Here is an 18,881-nt window from a genome sequence, read left to right as displayed (position 1 = left end):
TTTAGTGAGTACTCTTTAGTGTGTTTAGTGAGTACTCTTTAGTGTGTATAGTGGGTACTGTTTAGTGTATTTAATGACTACTATTTGGTGTGTATAGTGTGTTTAGTGAGTACTCCTCAGTGTGTTTAGTGGGTACTGTTTAGTGTATTTAATGACTACTATTTGGTGTGTATAGTGTGTTTAGTGAGTACTCCTCAGTGTGTTTAGTGGGTACTCGTCAGTGTGTATAGTGAGTACTGTTTACTGTGTTTAGTGGGTACTGTTCTCTACTGCTGCACTACTCCAGACACAAAGTCGTTCTTATCAACAAATGTAAATCTTTTTGATATAACATTGTTTCTAAAGTTCCGTTATGAAGAGAGGAATGTCCTCCGGGTCATGTGACCACATCATCAGCATCATCCTTTGTTTTTGGGACGTGTTGTTTCAGCCACGACTTACTGCTGAAATTCCTCCCGTTAATGTAGTTTATTAATAATCTAATATCCTGTATGCATCTTGTCTATCTCTGCAGTTATAAGAGGGTGGTGTATACGTACAGACTGCTGCAGACACACACTGGACACTACACGCTCATGGTAAACACACACACACACACACACACAAACACACACACTGTGTGAATACATTTAGGGCCATAGTCTCGATCCACGTCGCCCCTTTGCATGGATAAGGAATTACATTGATCAGATGTGATCTACTTATTAACTGTGGTCTACATGTTGTTTCCATGCCGTCTCTAAACGGTTCCATTCTGACAGAAATGTGACGAGTATTGAAAGTTGGTGTTTTTCTCTGACTTCTTTACTCTGTAATCTCTGTAACTCTAGATCATATTTCATTATGACAAAACGTTTCAATTTACATTTATTCAGCAAGTAAAAAAATTAAAATCCACTGTGACGTCTTTAAATGTCTTGTTTTGTCGAGCTGTAGTTCTTTATTAATAAAACTGCCTAAAAATAGTTACATATAAGCACACATACAGTATAAGTGTAGAGTGCAAACTATGGTTACATGTTAACACTGAGGCCATTACCTCAATGTCCTCAGTGGCAGCAACAGTTCTGCTGAGAGAAAAACACACAATGTAGAGGAAACCAAACCAAGTGTCTCGGCCACACTGACCATCATTCATTCTCTCCCTGTGTGTGTGTGTGTGTGTGTGTGTGTGTGTGCGTGTGCGTGTGCGTGTGTTGTCATGGTAAAATATGGTCCTCCATGGAGACACCGACTGTAGCAGGAAGTACCACAGAGGATGTTTGAAGTACTAGATGCTAGTTTATTTGTTTTATTCTTAATATTTCCACTTCCAACACAAAGTCAACATGATGAACATTGTTTGATTAAAATGGAGAAAAGAAAAGATAAATCTTTTTTAGAGCCTGATGTAAATCATTAACATCGCTCATATTCTCTAATTATTTAGTCTAAATATACATTTTATCATCATCAGCTGATCTTAACACAAAAAGACGTCTTTACATTTTCAGGCTGATCGAACTAACAAAGTAAGAATGTTCTGATGCACCGTTTGTGTTTCTCTTTTCTCATGTTTATTTTGTGGATTTATGTTACTTGCATATATATGTGAGAAGGACAACATATAAGTTCCTTATAATCCAACATATGCTTTGCTTTGTTCATAACAACTCTACAGTGTTTGTGAGAACATCTTCAGTCTGGAGACAACAACATGTTTGCCCTCCTCCTCCTCCTCCTAGAACTGAGATCAGATCAGATAATGGAAACTCAGCCGTTATTAGCTCATCACAGGAAACTCTCTGACGTGTGTTGAGACACAAACACTGTGCATGTTTGTCAGGGGCATATTTTTCCACTCAAAACATCAAGCGTCAATCAAATCTGCACGTTGAGGAAATATTTGAGTAGTTTCCAGATGAGTGAACTTCAGTGATGAAGTTCAAAGGAAATTCAAACTGATTATCAGGCTGTTAAGAGTTTAAATTTACATTTTGATCCAAATTATTTGCCATTTTGGGGCGATTTACATCTTTAAAAAATGTTTTTTATCATTTTTTTTACTTCATGTTTTTATTTTCCACTCCAAATATATATTGTTGTGTTTCCACTTCTATCTAAATATTCATTTTCCCACATGTTGTTAGATTTTAGAGCTGAAACTACCAGTTGATTGTCAACTCTTTTTGAGAATTAGTTAAATGTTTGCTCCAGCCTCTTCAATGTGAGGATTGTTGTTTTGTTTTATATGATTTTTAACGGATGATCTTTGGGTTTTGGGACAGTTAAAGACGTTACACTGGACATTTGTAATGTTCTCCTTCACTTCCTGTTTGTGGCTTTCAGCTGCAAGCCCATTGGTTCCTACTGAAGACGAAAATCTTTAAAAAAACAACAGCTCTCAAATATATAGTTTCATTTTTAAAGCAGCTGGTCGCTGTAGTTCTTATTAAACAAACAATAGGGACTTTGTTGGGGACTATTTTCAGCGGCGGATGAATCCGCATTTGGTGCTCTAGTGAGTGTGTGTGGCAGCAGGACGTGTGTGAGGGAGAGAGGAAAATTAAAATAATAAAAATAGTTAGTTCCAGCCTCTTCTGTTTTATATGATTTCAAACTGAATATCTTTGGGTTTTAGACTGTTGGTCCAACAAAACAAGACATTTAAAGACGTCACATTGGACTTCTATCGTTTCATTTTATAGAAACATTCAGGGTTCCTCTCATGTTCTTTCTCTCCTCCTTTGAGACTCTTTGCTGCTGTTGTTCCTTCAGACTGCAGGAGGTTTGGAAGAGACATTTTTTAAGACTTTGGACGATCTGATCCGTCACTATAAGAAGAAGAACCAGGGCCTGACCATGCACCTGCGCCACTCCGTCAAAAGGAAGACGGCCATGTTGGTGAAGCCCGAAAAACCTCCTGAATCACCGGAGTCCCAGAGGAGGCAGTCGCCTTCACCTGAGGACGACCCCGACTATCAGAGTACGTCACTTTAACCTCCATGTCTTCCTTCTCACAGCATCCTGTGGATGTTTGACCGTTTCTTCATTTCCCTCCAGATGTTCCTGACTCTGACTACATCGAAGTCTTGCCTCCTTGAACGTCTCTGACATTTAAGCTTCAAACATGTGAGGAGAGAGAAAAAGTCTCTAACTGTTGGATTCAATTCAGAATAATGATCGAAGGCACTTTGACAAATAGGCACACGCTGAAGAAGAGGACTCTCCGTCTGCTTGTACGTCTGTAATTAACAGTGGAAATGTGGGTCGGTCCTCCGCTGTGGTCCAGACTGAACATTCGTGGTCCCCTGAGGATGAACCGTAGTCACTTCGGTGATGCTTTCACTTTTCATTTACTTCCCTTATCTGGTCAAATAATTTGTTGTTGTTTGCAAAACTCATGACTTTGTGTTTAGCACTATTTAGCAAACGATAGCGTGCTAAGATGCTAAGCTAAGATGGTGAACGGTCATCCTTTAGAATCAGCATGTAAACGTGCTAATGTTAGCATCAGTGAAAGTACTCCGATGTTTTACTTATTAAGTAGCAATACTATATTACAGAAATACTTTGTTACGTAAGTAAATGTCCTGCATTCAAAATTGTACTTAAGTAAAAGTATAAAAGTATTAGCATCAGTCCCGAAAGTAAAAGTACTCATTATTTAGACTGACTGAATCATATATATTATATACTAAATTATAGTTATAGATGCATTAATGTTTCAGCTGGTCAAGTTAGAGCTAACATTTTAACTACTTTATGTATTTATATTTTCGTAATACCACAACTTCATCATCATTGTCGAAACGCAGCACGCAGCTTCTGGTTGTATTTCATATCGCAGAACAAAATCTCTCCAGCTGGTGTTTATTCAGATGTCTAACCACAAACACCTTAAAAAACACAGACAGGAAGTGTTAAAAGAGTCATATCTGCATTTTAGGACTTATTCCTGCAGCTCTCTATTAAGTGTCATGATTTGCATGTGACACATCCAAACTTTAACGCATGTGGAAACTCTTGACATATCAGCAGTTCTGCCATGCAGTCATCCAACAGAAGCTCAGTTTCAGTTTGTCTCAGACTGTTGTTGACCATCAGCCTTTGACTTGAGAAACGAACCACTGGGACCACTTGAACCACGTGTAGCTTCGAGCTTAAAACATTTATTGGTCATCAGAGCCGAGATGAACGTAGAAAGGTTTTACTTTATTCTTATTTATTTATGAAAGCACCAGAAGCATCAAGTGGCAGTTTTCTTCGTATTTTATTTTTCTACTTCTCCACAAATTCCATGAAATGACAAATAAACTGTTTCTCAATACTTCTGACTTCCTTGAGGTGTTCAGACGCTACACACTGATCAGCATGTTCAAAGCATCAAGTACCAGTCTGATCTGCACACATGCAAACATTTTAAATCAAGTTCAAAGGAAATTAAAAGTGATTATCAGACAGAGTTTTAGATTCAAGGCACAATTTTGAATCTACATTTTTAATCTATATATATTGTTGTTTTTCCACTTTTATCTAAATATTTCCCTCTTTTTGCTTCTTTTTCGCTTCCCGCACGTTGCTGTTAGATTTAGAGCTCAAACTATTAGTCGATTTATCAGAAAATGAATGGTCAGCAGTTTTTGATAATTGGTTAATTAGCCTCTCCAACGTGTTTCTCTGTTTAATATGATTTTAAACTGATTATCTTTTGGGTTTTGGACTGTTGGTCCAATAAAACGAGACAGTTAAAGATGTCATCTTGGACATTTTTTTGTTTGTTTTTTTCTTACAGCAACAGTCCGTCTCTCAATACTGTCTCACTTCCTGTTTGTGGCTCTCAGCTCCGAGCACATTGGTGTCCACATAATCCACATTTGGTGCTCTAGTGAGTGTTTTTATGTGTGACTGAGTCAAAACAAACTCAAGTGTGTTCATGATGATGAAGGAACATGTCAGCCAGTGTCACAGTGTTGTTAATGGGAGGAGACTGTAGATACGTGCTTTATTGGTCTGTCTATATTGAGCTACAAATACATTGATTTATCCTGGATGTTGTTTAAATCCAGTGATGAGCTGCAGCGAGTTATTAGTCTCCAAAGATAAAGAAACAGTTTAATTCTGAGCATTAAGGAGCAGCGAACGAATCATTCTGAGACCCTGAAAACACGTTTTCTTAATAAACATTTTCTGCCAAAGTTAGTTTACTGCACCGGAGATATGTAATCATGTTAAGCTCTTAATTAATGATGCCTGCTGTTATTATTAAGTTTGATTATTCTATGTTATAAATAAATACTTCTCTTAAAGAGACGAAACATGTAGGAGATTTTATTCATAGTTTTTAAAGCAACATGACGCTGTAAAACCAAAAGTATGAACGTTGGAAGTGCTATGATGCTTTTTCAAAGAGCATGAAGACAATATTTAATGTTGTATAAGCTGCATTAACAGACAGACGGGTTGTGGGGTAAGATCACGTTGTCAAACTGTTTGTGAGTCTGTAACTGAAGTAGTTTTGACGTAGAATCAGTTTGTTAAAGTAAACGTAAAAGAAACAGAAAACAAAATGTCTTGTGAACAAACCCTTCAGTGCTGAGATCTTGACAGATATGAAGCTTCAGTTCTGTGAAAGCACGTGACTGATCGTATCCGAGTGTCTGGACATCACGTTTACATTCAGCAGCAGGAACACGCGCTCTGCCTGCTGGTGTCACGTCATCTGTTTGTGTTTCACTTGTTTCATGCAGTGAAAGGGCAAAATAAAAACATTTTAATGTATTTCTATGCAGACAGGGATATATCATAAATATGAATTTGTTTTCTAAAATGTCATTCTTGCAGACGCAACAAATCTGAATTCAGAAGAATGTTAATATTTTGAGAAAGTAAAGGAGACTCAACAGGTTGGATGAAAGCAAACCAGGTCTGTGTGTGTGTGAGGACAACGACAGCGCCGCACATCCTGTGTCTGCTTTCACACCGTTACAAGCTGCTCACCAGACTTCACACTTCACGGGCCTCTTCTGTTAAAGCATTGCTTTCACTGAGAACAAGAGCAACATATTCGTGTTTTGGGGCGATTTATTGCACATTTGCACAAGCTTCTGTCTGTTTAATGTGTGTGTGTGTGTGTGTGTGTGTGGGGTGGGGGGGGGGTGGGTGTGTGTGAGTGAGTGCGTGTGAGTGCGTGTGTGTGTGCGTGTGTGCAGTTTTTGACCAAACAAGTGCAGAAGAAAACAACTGAGACACATGAGAAGCAAAAACAAGCGGTCAAACCACAGTTTCCACTCACAGATACAGAAGCAGCTATAAACGTCTACAGCTCACTTTTATATATGCATACATTATAGATATACTGTATATATATATATAATATATATAATATATATATATACAGTATATATATTATATATATATATATATATATATATACTGTATATACAGTATATATATATAATATATATACTGTATATATGTAATATATATACATCCACCATTGGTCTGAAAAATCTTGATTTTATGAAAGTAGATTGTGGAACGTGTCATGAACACGTGTCATCTGCTCAGGACACTTTTATTTCATAACAACAAACATGATTTCACTGACACGTTACATTTAGTTGGTGTTGATAACAGGTCGATATTATCAACCTATCACAGGTTATCAACACGACCAGCTGATGAGTAAGAAGAAATGGGGTTGACATGCGTGACAGGACCTTTTGTGCACCGTGCTCTGTTTTCAGTCGGATGCAACATTTCTAATGACGGCAAACGGCCGAACACATAATACAAAGGAACAAGAGAAGACATGCTATATGGACAAGTTTACTTTTCAAACTGTAAAACGTCCCACTCATCTCGGCCACAGCTCTTTAGTGACCACATGTGAACCTTATTGTAATGTGGGCTTATGTGTTGTTCATGCTTTCAAAGGAGGCAGAAAATGTGTCAATATATAGTTTTTTACTCTTAAATATCCATCTTGACATCTGGTATTGGTTGAGTTTAGCAGATATATTAGTTGACCCATTGTTAGTTATCAGCAAGCAGCCAAATGTCACTTCTACTACAGATATAAACAGTTTACTAGACTGTAAGTGTCTGATACAATCAAACAACAGTACTCTAATATAAATACTCAACAGCCCTACAGTACATTCATTTTTGTGAAGAAAAATAAATATATATATATGTGTATATATTGTGGCAGACATACCAAAGTTTTTTGTTCAATTTTGATGCAATAACTTTGAGCGGATGTGTACTGGACTGGAACTTTGTTTAACTAGGATGAAATAAAATAAAACATCTGTATAATGGAGTACATTGTGCAACACCACTGAGCAGAGCAGAGAGCTGATAAATGATGATAAAATATTGTCATTATTATTATTTTATTATAATTGATGATAATTTATTTTATTATATTTAATTTGTATTATATTCTATTTTATTATTTTTTTATTTTTTTATTTTTTGCTATATCATAATATGTTGTATAAACATATTTTATTATATTATATGATTTTATTATATCTTAATATTTCTATTATATTTTATTGTCTTATATTTTTATATTATTTAATTAAATGTATTAACTTCAACGGCTGGTTATGCTCCATCCCGCCTACCTCACGTGACTCGCATGGCCGCGCCCAAGACAGACACAGAGGGTAATGTATGTTTTTACTTCGCTTGATTTATCTGATAAATCTCACATCTAACTTGTGAATGCTGTTGGATTTAGAAGTACAAGGAGTTCAGTCGTACAAAAATATTAATTTATATCATACACGAATGAATATAAGCTTTATAGCTGGAGCATTACACCCCTCCGCCTTTTCTCGTACATGGTCCGTTCCTTCCCGTTCAAAGCTGGAGGCGCGAGGAGGCAGCTGCCGGTTGTTGTTGTTTTTGTTTCCTAGGGAAGAAGAAACATCACAGGTATTCTTCCACAAACAAACCAGCAAGAACAATATTTAATGTAATCGTTTAAAGTATACAAGCACCAGTCAAGAATGTTAATCCACGTTTGAATATGTTATGAAACTGTTAGCTTGTTAGCTTAGTGTTAGCATCAAAGATGGACGGTGTAAAAACACGTCAGCTACTTTGTTTTTAAACGCATTGATTTGCCCACACAGGATGGACATGACGACGTGTTTGAAGTCTCTGTTGCTGGCTGTCCATCAGTACAGAGACGGAAGGACAGCGCAGAACGCGGCGCAGCTCCAGAGACTAGTGGAGGTGAGTCCAGATGTTCAGTCCTCTGACCTTATGACCCTTCATGGTGACCACACTGAGTGGAGGTGAGACCAGATGTTCAGTACTAGGGTTACCACGATGGTGGTTCCATCTACAGCCACTACATCATGAGATGATTGATTTGGGAGGTGTTCTGGGCCTCGTAGAATAAGATGAGTTGTGTATCATCCAGGTGTTTGTGTCTTTAAGGATGCTTGAACTCCGTGACTAACTTTGGTTCTGCATGGAAGAGCTTAGTGTGGTTCCTTTAATGCCAGTCAAATGTTCTTGTCTCTGTAATAGGATGTGAAATACTGAGTCCTTTATCTGATGTTATAAGATGTCATTAGTGATTCTCACACAGTGTGAGCTTTACTGAGAGTCTGTTGACTATGTTGCGTACCGTGTACATGCATGTTGTGGTGTGTGTGTGTTTACAGGAGATGTCAGGCCTTAAATGTGACCAGCTGCTGTCCTCGGGTCAGGTTATGCCCCGCGAGTGTGTGAGGGGGCTGTTGGAGCTGTCTGGAAACCCGAACACCAGCCCCACCCTGACGAGCTCCATCATCTCTCTGCTGTCACAACTCGGTACGCGTTTCACACCACACACACACACCACATACACACACACACACACACACATTAAAAAACCTAAACGGTAGTTTTTCCTGGTGGCGTCACAAAGGAACAGGAGCCGGTGTCAATTTAATGTTCTGGCAATTTTGATAGCTTAAAGTCATGGGTATATGAGCCCTCTTAGTTGGTCCCTTAATAAGATAGTGAAAGTAGAAAGCAACAGATCAGTGAGTGTGAGTCCTGAGGCAGAAAACTGAACTGCCGGCTGTTTCTGAACCTAAAACTCTTTGTGTTTTATACCCACCTCTCTCTCTCTCTCTCTCTCTCTCTCTCTCTCTCTCTCTCTCTCTCCCCCCTCCTCCCTTCAGCCTGTGACGACGACAGTCTGGAGATTCTCAACAGCAGATACAACCTCACCAGCACCCTGGCGTCTGTAGTCCACTGCCACAGCACCACACCGGGGGAGCCCCTGGTGCTGCAGGTAAGTCCAACCCTCAGCATCAACGCATGACCTCACTCTCTTCTGTGTACACTGCGTTATCATCAGTAGTCATGTTAAGTGCTACCGTCAGAATGTTTGTTGCTTTACTTCCTTGTTCACAAAGCTTCTTCATCGTGTTTTCAAGTAAAAATAAAGGCTGAGCATGCAGATGTAACCTGGTACATGTTTGAATAAAATACATTAAGGAACCCTTAATAAATGACTTCAGAGAGAGACATGTTGGATTTTTAAACCTGACTTTGTAATGTTGTCTCGTGTGTATCGTTCAGTGTTTGCAGCTGCTGCAGAAACTGACGTACAACACTCGCGTCTTCCAGTCGACCAACTACATCCACGAGCTCGTTGCTTTTCTCATCACCAACATGTAAGAACCTTCCCGGTGTGATCTGCTGAATGACGTCTCTTCTCTGTCGTTGAACTAATCACGTGTCTCTGGCTCTTACGTCACAGCCAGTCTCACAATGACGACATCATCATGCCGTGCCTCGGCCTCATGGTCAACCTGTGTCGAGACAACCGCTCCGTGCAGCGCCACATCAAGTCTCTGGTGAGTCTGAGTGGAAGCAGACACTCGCTTACGCTCACCTCATCACAGATGACCTGGTCGACAGGAAATGAACTGGGATCTGTTTTAACAATCAAATCAAATAGAATTTAATGTTTCCGGGGTTTGGACTGAAAAAACGAAACATTTGAAGACGATTGAGAAACAAAAGAAATCTGTACAGGCAGCTATTAGTCAGTATTTATTATATATTAGTTAGATATCTTAGATTTCTTCTTATCTGGCGTCATGATGACTACGTCCACTTCTTCTATTCAGTCTGTTAGTTTCATGCTTTGTATCTGAACTATGCTAAAGTGCATCGTCCCAAACAATATGGCCGTCTATTTGTGTGTTTGTGTTTTCTTTGCAGGACCACGTGAAGCCTTTCTACAGAACTCTGATCAACTTCCTGGCCCACAACAGTCTGACTGTGGTGGTCTTCACGCTGTCCATCCTGGCCAGCCTCACTCTGAATGAGAAGGTTGGAGAGAAGGTAGGAGGGAAACATACACCGTGCACCTTTATGTTATCCTCATCGCTGAGCGATACGAGCCAGAATCATACAGGGCTTTTCAAATCCTTATAACGATATATATATATATATATATACTGTGTATATGCTGTGTATATATATGTGTGGGTGTGTGTGTGTGTGTTTCCTGCAGCTTTTTGATGCCACAAACATCCACCAGACTTTCCAGCTTGTGTTCAACATCATTGTGAACGGAGACGGCACTCTGACGCGAAAATACTCTGTTGACCTTTTGGTTGACTTGTTGAAGAACCCCAAGATAGCAGAATACCTCACCAGGTACACACACACACACACACACACAGCCTTAACCTCAGTGTTCTTCGCTTCACGGCTCTGCTGACCTGAATTAAAACCACTTTTCCATTTCAAGGTATCGGCACTTCTCGGCATGTGTGTCTAAAGTTTTAAGACTGCTTCAATCCAAAGACCCCGACTCTGCAGCCAAGGTGCTCACGCCGTTTCACACGTCACACGTTATTCTACGCTGCGTACCTTAATGTAACTTTCCTACAACTAGACAGCGAAAGCATCACAGGTGTTTTAATGTGAGGCTCTGCAGGAACCACCGAGCTTTTTTGGTAAAATAAACTTGTAACCGTGTTATTTGGGCTTTATTATATAGAGGACAGTAGAGCAGTGACAGGACATTAGGGAACAGACTACAAAACAGAACTACAGCTAACATATTGTCTTGATTGATTGATTGATTTCAGCGTTTGGTGTGTAAGATGTCAGACACTAGTTTGAATTCACTCCGTCTTCATCCGTGTGTTGGTTGCAGGTGTTGGAGCTTCTCCTGGCCATGTGCAGCGTCTCCGGGCTGCGTCCGCTGCTGTGTGAGGTGGTTTTCAGGCCGGTGGCAGGACACAAACTCGGGGGGGCGGGCCGCAGCAGGCGGGGGGTCGGAGCGGACGACGGACGCAAGGCCGAGTCCGGGCTCTCCCTGGTGCAGTGGCTCAGCTCGCCGGTGGAGGGCGCCGAGTCCTGCTCGCTCCAGACCCTGCAGCTGCTCAACGAGCTGCTGGAGGTACGGAAGAAAAAAGACAGTTAATTAAGAAAAGAATCGACATTGCTTTGTTATTGTGTTTGAAAATGTTAAAAATCTTATTGTTTACTTGCATTTCTTCCTGTATTTGATAAGGACATGAGAGCAGCAATGACATACAACAAAACTTGCTACATAAATGGATGGTACATTAAAAACTCATGAAAGCGGAGAATATATCACACACTTCAAAACATTTCTTTTCTTTTTTTCTCCATAATTTGCAACATTTGCTTCTGTCACTGCTGCCCTTGTGTTTACCCTCTAAACTTGCCTCCGACGTGACGTTCGTGTTGGACTCTGTAGGTCTTACTCGGGTGTGTTTGTAGCTCCTAACCTCACTTTGTGTCCTCCTCTGTCTCGCTCCAGGAGGCGTTGGGATCAGACTCTGTGTCTGAATGTGTGCTGAGCTTCGTAGAGATGTTGCTCCCCGTCCTGTTGGGGCTCCTGAGGGGCCTCGATCCTTCACAGGGAGACGCTCACCTGAGAAAACACTGCCACCGCGTCACCCACGTCACCAGCCTGCTGCTCGATATCCTCCACCGGACCGTCAGCTGGTCTGTGTTTGTATTTTATTATCAATGTGTTTGTCTTTGAAGCCTTAACTCCTCCACTCCTGTGCGCCGAGGACTCCACCAGATCCTTGGTGTCCCGTCAGGTGAGCGCTCAGCTCGGCCTCTCGCAGGTGGAGTCCCTCCTCTCCCTCGCCTGCAACCCCTCTGGCTCTGACAGCGACCTCAGGTGAGCGAGTGCTGCTGTTATTAAATGAATAGATAGAAATGTACAGTAGTCAGAGTAGAAAGGTGGCAGGTGTTTACCAGCAGGTTCCTTATTTATTTAGCTAACTAATACATGTATTTATTTATTTTAGTGTACAATCTTAGTTGAAATACATTCATTTGTTTGTAGAAAAAAAAGTAGCAATGACTGAGCTACCTTCGTTGTGTGTTTGTGTTTCAGTCAGGTGTGTGCAGACGCTCTGCTGAAGACTCTCGAGTTGATGAGTAAACTGAGACAACAGGTGAAGGACATGGAGACCAGCTTCTACAGGATGCTACAGGTAAACTCTCTTTGTCTCCGTCCTGTTCTGTAGTTTTCTCTGATTGTCTCTGATTGTCTCTGTGTCTTCATGTCTCAGGACCAGAGGATAGTGACCCCCCTCTCTCTGGCGCTGACGTCCCACCACAGAGAGCGCGTTCAGACCGGACTGTCTCTGTTGTTTGAAGCCTCCCCCCTCCCAGACTTCCCCTCTCTGGTGTGAGTGAATAGTTCTCTGATAAAAACACTGTCATCATGTCTGGAGATTACACAAAGAAGGACATTTTGTTTTGAGATGCTTTAGAAACAGGAGGTCTGAAATCTACATGTGAGTAAATATCTTGCAGCCAAATCAAAGTTTACAGAATATTCAACCTTTGTTTCTTTATAATGCTTTTAATACTTGACTTCTTTCTTTACAGGACTTTTATAAAGACAATAAAGTAGTTCATGAATATGAGATATGAGTATACAGATAGTTACCATCCTTCCTCTACATATATATACTGTGTGTGTGTGTGTGTGTGTGTGTGTGTGTGTGTGTGTATATATATATATATATATATTTCTATTTCTATTCTCTTTACTTCTATCTTTTACAGGATGCGTTCACCTCTTCATGTTTCTAAAAATCCTTTAAATGGAACGATCAGAGAAGAAAAATAACTCCTCAAACTATTCACAACTTATGTTCATATTAACTTTAGAAGTTAAATACATATAACACGTCTGAATGTCTACAGTTGGTGAAATGTGTTACGTATATAAACCTTGTGTAACAGAGTAGTTGTATGTTTCATTAATGGAACAATGTTCTCTCAAAGTCTGGGAGAAAGTATGGCCGCCAACAACGCCTATCGCCAGAGGGAGGCTGAGCTGTCCGTCAAACGCGTTGCCGTGCAGGAAGTCCCGCCCTCCAGCATACTGGACTGTTCCAGTGGTTCCAGCAGGAGCATCCACAGTCTGGTGGACAAGATACAGAATGGCTTAGAGGTAGTGTGTGTGTGTGTGTGTGTGTGTGTGTGTGTGTGTGTGTGTGTGTGTGTGTGTGTGTGTGTGTGTGTGTGTGTGTGTGTGTGTGTTTTCTTTGAATCTATAACATTTAGTTGGTTTTTATTTTGGTGTTTTAGCTTCTTCCATTGATGCATTAAGGCACTGGAGCCTATTTAGTATAAAAGCATCATTTACAGTGTTTTAAACATTGGTATTCATGCTTTTATTTGTTTCATAATATAGAATCTGAAAGTCGTGCTTTGAGGTTAGAAATCTTCTTTGTGCTGAAAGTACTGAGGTGAACTCTTGTCTTCAGCTGTCTCTGTCTCTGTCTCTGTTTCTGTCTCTGTTTCTGTCTCTGTTTCTGTTTCTGTCTCCGTTTCTGTCTCTGTTTCTGTCTCTGTTTCTGTCTCTGTCTCTGTCTCTGTTTCTGTCTCTGTCTCTGTCTCTGTCTCTGTCTCTGTCTCTGTCTCTGTTTCTGTTTCTGTCTCCGTTTCTGTCTCTGTTTCTGTCTCTGTTTCTGTCTCTGTCTCTGTCTCTGTTTCTGTTTCTGTCTCTGTCTCTGTTTCTGTCTCTGTCTCTGTCTCTGTCTCTGTCTCTGTTTCCGTCTCCGTCTCCGTCTCCGTCTCCGTCTCCGTCTCCGTCTCCGTTTCTGTCTCTGTCTCTGTCTCTGTTTCTGTTTCTGTCTCTGTCTCTGTCTCTGTTTCTGTCTCCGTCTCCGTCTCCGTCTCCGTCTCTGTTTCTGTCTCTGTTTCTGTCTCTGTTTCTGTCTCTGTCTCTGTTTCTGTCTCTGTCTCTGTTTCTGTTTCTGTTTCTGTCTCTGTCTCTGTCTCTGTTTCTGTCTCTGTTTCTGTCTCTGTCTCTGTTTCTGTCTCTGTCTCTGTTTCTGTCTCTGTCTCTGTCTCTGTTTCTGTCTCTGTTTCTGTCTCTGTTTCTGTCTCTGTCTCTGTTTCTGTCTCTGTCTCTGTCTCTTCTCTCATGTTGGTTTGTAGCTGCAGGAACACGAGAAGGACTCCCACGTGTCTCAGATCATCGACGTTTATGAACAGAAGCTCTCAGCGTTTGCGGTGAGTTTGTTCCACTGGACAAACACTGCTTTATGTTATTTAGTTGTTTTTAATATTGTGAAAGTTCTTTAGTGATTGAAGGAGAAGTAACTCTCCTGCTTCGTATCTTAAATCTTTATGAAGCTTATTATCAGTCGTTGATTGAGTGTTTGTTTTTATACATGGGCACCAAAATCTATAAAGATAAGATATAAGGTAAATAAATCTCATGCATCACAGGATTCACAGAGGTGTTGCAGGGTGGAGGCATTAAACTGGATTAAACTGTACAAAAAGCTTTCTGGTCATTTAAATAACTGTATCCTGAAAATGAGACGACTGGATTACATTTATTGAGTTGAGTCTTTATTGATTGTAGTGTTCTGACGTTTGTGGCTCGTTCAGTTGAACATATCTTATTGTATTTGTGTCGTCAGTCTAAGGAGACTTGTCTGCAGGACTTGTTGGAGGCCAAAGCTCTGGCTCTTTCTCAGGCCGACCGTCTCATCGCTCAGTATCTGTTTGAACGAGCTCAGGCTGAAGCTGAGGTAACACACACACAATGCACTGAGAATGTGACTGTGATCAGATTTATAACCCCACAAGACACACAGGTAAATATTGTCCTAGAGTTTGGTTTTCTCTCTGATTCGAGCTGAATCAGGTAGTTTATTTATCAAATAGTTGTTTGCAACTATTTTGCTAATCGATGAAACATTTTGGGCTGCAGACAAAGCAAACATGGCAACCATTTACTGCTGTTTGTGTGATTGTAAACTGAATGTCTTTTGAAACTGGAGTCTGTGAAAACTGTAAAATGATGAATCAAGAACAAATGCAGATGAATCAACATAGCTCTGCTTCAGAACTCAGGTCGTATCACGATGATATTTAGACTAAAATAAAGAACTCAGCTTGGACTAAAGGTCTCAGATTTTATTCTAGATTGTTGCTGGAATATGAAACTTAGACATCATAATGTCCAGAATAAATGATTATTACTAATTAAACCTCGTTATTGTTACATGACAGGCGTGTAAGCTGGGCAGCCTGCTGAAGGAGGCGGAGCGGCGTCGTGAGGATCTGCAGGGCGAGCTGAGTAACCAGGTGCAGGAAGTGGAGCTCGCCAAGGCCGACATCGAGGAGCTGCTGCGGCACAACGCCCGGCTGCAGCAGGACTCCGACACACACCAGGACCTCAAGGGAGTCTACAACGCCCTGCTCAACAGGTCAGAGGCAGGAGGCATGCAAGAAATACGTTTTAGTGAATATGCAAGTCGGTTCCCTCAAAATTGCAAAAAATGCAATAATCGCATAATAATTCCACACATTGGTATCTGAATGCAGCATCCTGCAGTCAGCCGTTGTGTTGAGGTTCAGACAGAAGGAAGCGAGTGTAGGAGGCTTCAGCGTCTCACGGGTTGATTTCCTCTTCAGGTTCAACGAGAGCGAGCGGCTGCTGAAGGAGCTGCAGACGGCTCACATCTCACTCACCAAACAGAGCGACGCTCTGAGGAAGAACCACGAAGCGCTGCAGCTGCAGCACGAGGAGTAATCCACACACATCTGCATCCCATCTAAGCAGCTCTATTGTTAACATGAATACTGCAGGAAGCACGCTTTTGATGCTTCAGTCGTCCGTTTCAATGGTTCAGGTTGCAGCGCCCTCTTTTAATTCTGTCTTTGTCAGGACGGCGTCGGGGTTGGAGGAGAGAGAGGAGGAGATCAGATCCCTCCGTTCAGATCTACAGCAGAAGAACAGCGACATCGCAGGTTAGTCCGCCATCAACGTCCAAACAAAGATGTCTTTAAAGCTACTACAGTTAACTTTAACTTAGTGTTGGTTCTGTCGCCCCCTGTGGACTAAAGTGGTCATGTCTCTGAGCACCAGAGTCTCTTTAGAAAACCTCTCATTCTACTGCAGCAGGTCTGACAGTCTGCTCCTCTCAGTCCTGGTTCTGGTTCTCCCGTGCCTCCCTTCCCTCCAGCGGGTCCAGCAATACGTCCTGGGTCTCCAGCAGCGTGGTGTCCGAATGAATATTTTTATCTTTAATGCACATGAAATGTAGAGGATGGTGAAAGAGGCAAAGCTCCTAAAGAGGGCTCCTGCAGGTGTTTCTCCCGGGACAGGGGAGCAGATTTTGGGTATAAATCCAGAGTTCGACCTTTATTTAACAAATATCTTCTTGAATAAATGCTTCGCCTCGTCCCCGTCAGGTCTGCGCGGTGAACTGCGAGCCGAGGAGGAGAAGCTGCAGGAGAAGGACCGAGAGAAGAGAGAGCTGGAGGAGACGGTGGATGTTTTGAGGAAGGAGCTGAACAAGACGGAGCAAGCCAGGAAGGAGGCGAGCATCAAGGTGAGGAAGAGGAGGACTCGTCTACACTTCATTTATGGCAGTTCATCTTTGACCTGTAGTCGGTTCCTGTTCCCAACAAACTTCTGCTCTTAAAGATTCATATTTTCACGTCTTCAAGAGTAATTAAACCAGAAAATATTCACATTCAAGAAGCTGGAATCAGAGAATTTTGACTAGTAAAACAAAGAGTGATAAACAAAAGAGAAACAAGCGCATGAGAACACGTTTAAAGATTGATCTGCGCTGTAGTTTTGGGCCTTAAAGGTTAAAGTATGAAACGTGCAGAGAGTCGTTCACCACGTGAACCCGGTGATGATGCGTTTCCTGTCGTGATGATGCGTTTCCTGTCTTGCAGGCGTCGTCTCTGGAGATGCAGAAGAGCACGCTGGAGACCAAGCTGAAGCAGAAGGAGGACGAGCTGAGCAAACACTCGTCCATGATCGCCATGATCCACAGCCTCAGCAGCGGCAAGATGAAGAGCGACGTCAACCTGTCGCTCTGAGGAGACGAAGACGAGCGACGAAGGACAATAACAGTTTATAAGAAGGAAAACAAAGCTTTATGGACTATGATCTTCACTTTTAAACTTCTTGCACTTCATAACATCTATTAAACTAATATTTTAAAGTTAAAATCTTTGTGCTTTTTATTGTTTGGTATTCATAAGTCCAGATGAAATGTGAATGTGTGCGTTTGCTTTGGATGGTGCGTCTGAGCCGATATATTAATTCCAAACTGCAGAACTCTAACATTGTAAAGTTTTAAATTGTTTACCATTCCTGGAATATCAAAGTGTTTTCAGGTGTTTGTATAAAGTTATGAGGTGATCTGTTGGACACATTCGGAGGTTTAGACTGTTGTTAGTGAACAGTTTATCCATTCAGTCTAAAATGTGCTTTGTTAAACAGTCTCATAAGTTCCTAAAAGTGTTTTCTGAACTTAAGAGCAGATATAATATCAATCATCATCGGGCTTTATGGGTTCTGCAGCCGGCTGTGTTCGTCAGTTTGCTCTCGTCCGGTGTGTCTGCAGCTGCCGCCCGTCACTCACTGCGCCTCTAAAGGGAACTCGAGCCTTCTCCTCCCCACCAGTCAGCCATGGAGCTCCGGCCTGCAGCGCTGAGCGTGCTCCTGCTCGCTCTCATCTCCTCTGGTGAGTGTTTAACTCTGTGTGGTGAAGTCAGGGTGAGCGTCTGACGTGTGTTTGAAGGCCCATACTGACTACGTTAGTGTTAAAGAAGCAAATATCTGGGGTCCGTTGTAAAGATCTCTATTCCAACTCATTTATTTGGTTATTAAAAGGTTGGAACATCCTCTTGTGATTGTTGATATAAACTCTGGGAGTCGTGGAGTCTTTAGTTTTATTTACTTTAAACACGAGTCCTGTCGTTTTATTTATCCTATTCTAACCTTTATGATCGCATGCTTCTTTTGTGTGATATGAATTGTAATGTTTTACTGTAATAGTTTTTAACTTGTATGTGAAGCACCTTGAGATTTCACTTATATCTTAAACTGCTATTTAAATTAAATTCATTTTTTATATTGAGTCGATTGATGTTTTTTAAGTCCTTTAAATTAAGCAAAAATACCAAAAATTCACTGGTCTCAGCTTCAGAAATGTAAATAATAACAGTTTTATTCGTCTTTTATAATAGTTGGACAAAACAAGGAGTTTGAGTTTGTGAAGCTCTGCTTGGGCTTCAGGGGCTTTTTACTGTAATATGACGATTTATAACGGAATCGATGGTCAGATTCATCGATAACTAAACCAGTTGTAAGTTGCAGCGTTACTTTAATCCTTTAAATGAAGAATTAAATGTCAGAAATAAGTAAAAACTATTAAGAATTGCAAGACAAAATGTAAATAAGAGGTTTTTATTGTAGCTGTGAGGAACCTCCAGTGGCTTTGATTTAATGAAGTCAACATACGAGAGAATAAAAACAAAGATGGCCGTGTGTTTGGAGGGTAAATGTCTGCTGGGTACTTGCAGTGTGTACTTGCAGTGTGTAC

At 41.0% G+C, this 18,881-nt stretch overlaps 3 protein-coding genes across 6 annotated transcripts in view; all 3 read left to right on the top strand.

Annotated features, from left to right (window-relative positions):
* Positions 1 to 5,289, top strand: part of LOC116401154 (SH2 domain-containing protein 1B) — an 11,629-nt gene extending 6,340 nt beyond the window's left edge. For all 3 annotated transcript variants that reach the window (XM_031879424.1, XM_031879425.1, XM_031879423.1), the window contains 3 exons: positions 515 to 578; positions 2,758 to 2,965; positions 3,043 to 5,289. In XM_031879424.1, the coding sequence (XP_031735284.1) occupies positions 515 to 578; positions 2,758 to 2,965; positions 3,043 to 3,083 (313 nt within the window). In that variant the 3' untranslated portion in view covers positions 3,084 to 5,289. The remainder of the gene's footprint in view (positions 1 to 514; positions 579 to 2,757; positions 2,966 to 3,042) is intronic.
* Positions 5,290 to 7,846: 2,557 nt separating this feature from the next.
* On the top strand, positions 7,847 to 17,534 carry cip2a (cellular inhibitor of PP2A). Of its 2 annotated transcripts, none has more exons than XM_031879429.1 (22): positions 7,847 to 7,929; positions 8,130 to 8,232; positions 8,670 to 8,817; positions 9,174 to 9,286; positions 9,577 to 9,671; positions 9,758 to 9,854; positions 10,225 to 10,347; positions 10,520 to 10,665; positions 10,760 to 10,835; positions 11,171 to 11,416; positions 11,804 to 11,966; positions 12,049 to 12,175; positions 12,395 to 12,494; positions 12,573 to 12,691; positions 13,297 to 13,465; positions 14,464 to 14,532; positions 14,949 to 15,059; positions 15,544 to 15,740; positions 15,949 to 16,062; positions 16,202 to 16,284; positions 16,729 to 16,868; positions 17,224 to 17,534. In XM_031879429.1, exons 2-22 carry the CDS (start codon positions 8,131 to 8,133, stop codon positions 17,368 to 17,370), a joined length of 2,685 nt encoding a protein of 894 aa, XP_031735289.1. In that variant the 5' UTR covers positions 7,847 to 7,929; position 8,130; the 3' UTR covers positions 17,371 to 17,534. The 2 variants fall into 2 exon arrangements, with proteins under 2 accessions (XP_031735289.1, XP_031735288.1); XM_031879428.1 differs by having other exon boundaries at positions 14,458 to 14,532.
* A 431-nt stretch (positions 17,535 to 17,965) lies between these two features.
* The window catches only part of chrnd (cholinergic receptor, nicotinic, delta (muscle)), a gene marked incomplete at its 3' end in the record, with an annotated part of 5,176 nt that continues 4,260 nt past the window's right edge, over positions 17,966 to 18,881 (top strand). The window contains exon 1 of the mRNA XM_031879418.1: positions 17,966 to 18,020. Coding sequence (XP_031735278.1) covers positions 17,966 to 18,020 — 55 coding nt within the window. The remainder of the gene's footprint in view (positions 18,021 to 18,881) is intronic.

Source organism: Anarrhichthys ocellatus, unplaced genomic scaffold (assembly GCF_004355925.1).
Source record: "Anarrhichthys ocellatus isolate YVR2014 unplaced genomic scaffold, GSC_Weel_1.0 scaffold261, whole genome shotgun sequence".
Taxonomy (NCBI): Eukaryota; Metazoa; Chordata; class Actinopteri; order Perciformes; family Anarhichadidae; genus Anarrhichthys; species Anarrhichthys ocellatus.
This window is presented reverse-complemented; position numbering and strand designations above follow the sequence as displayed.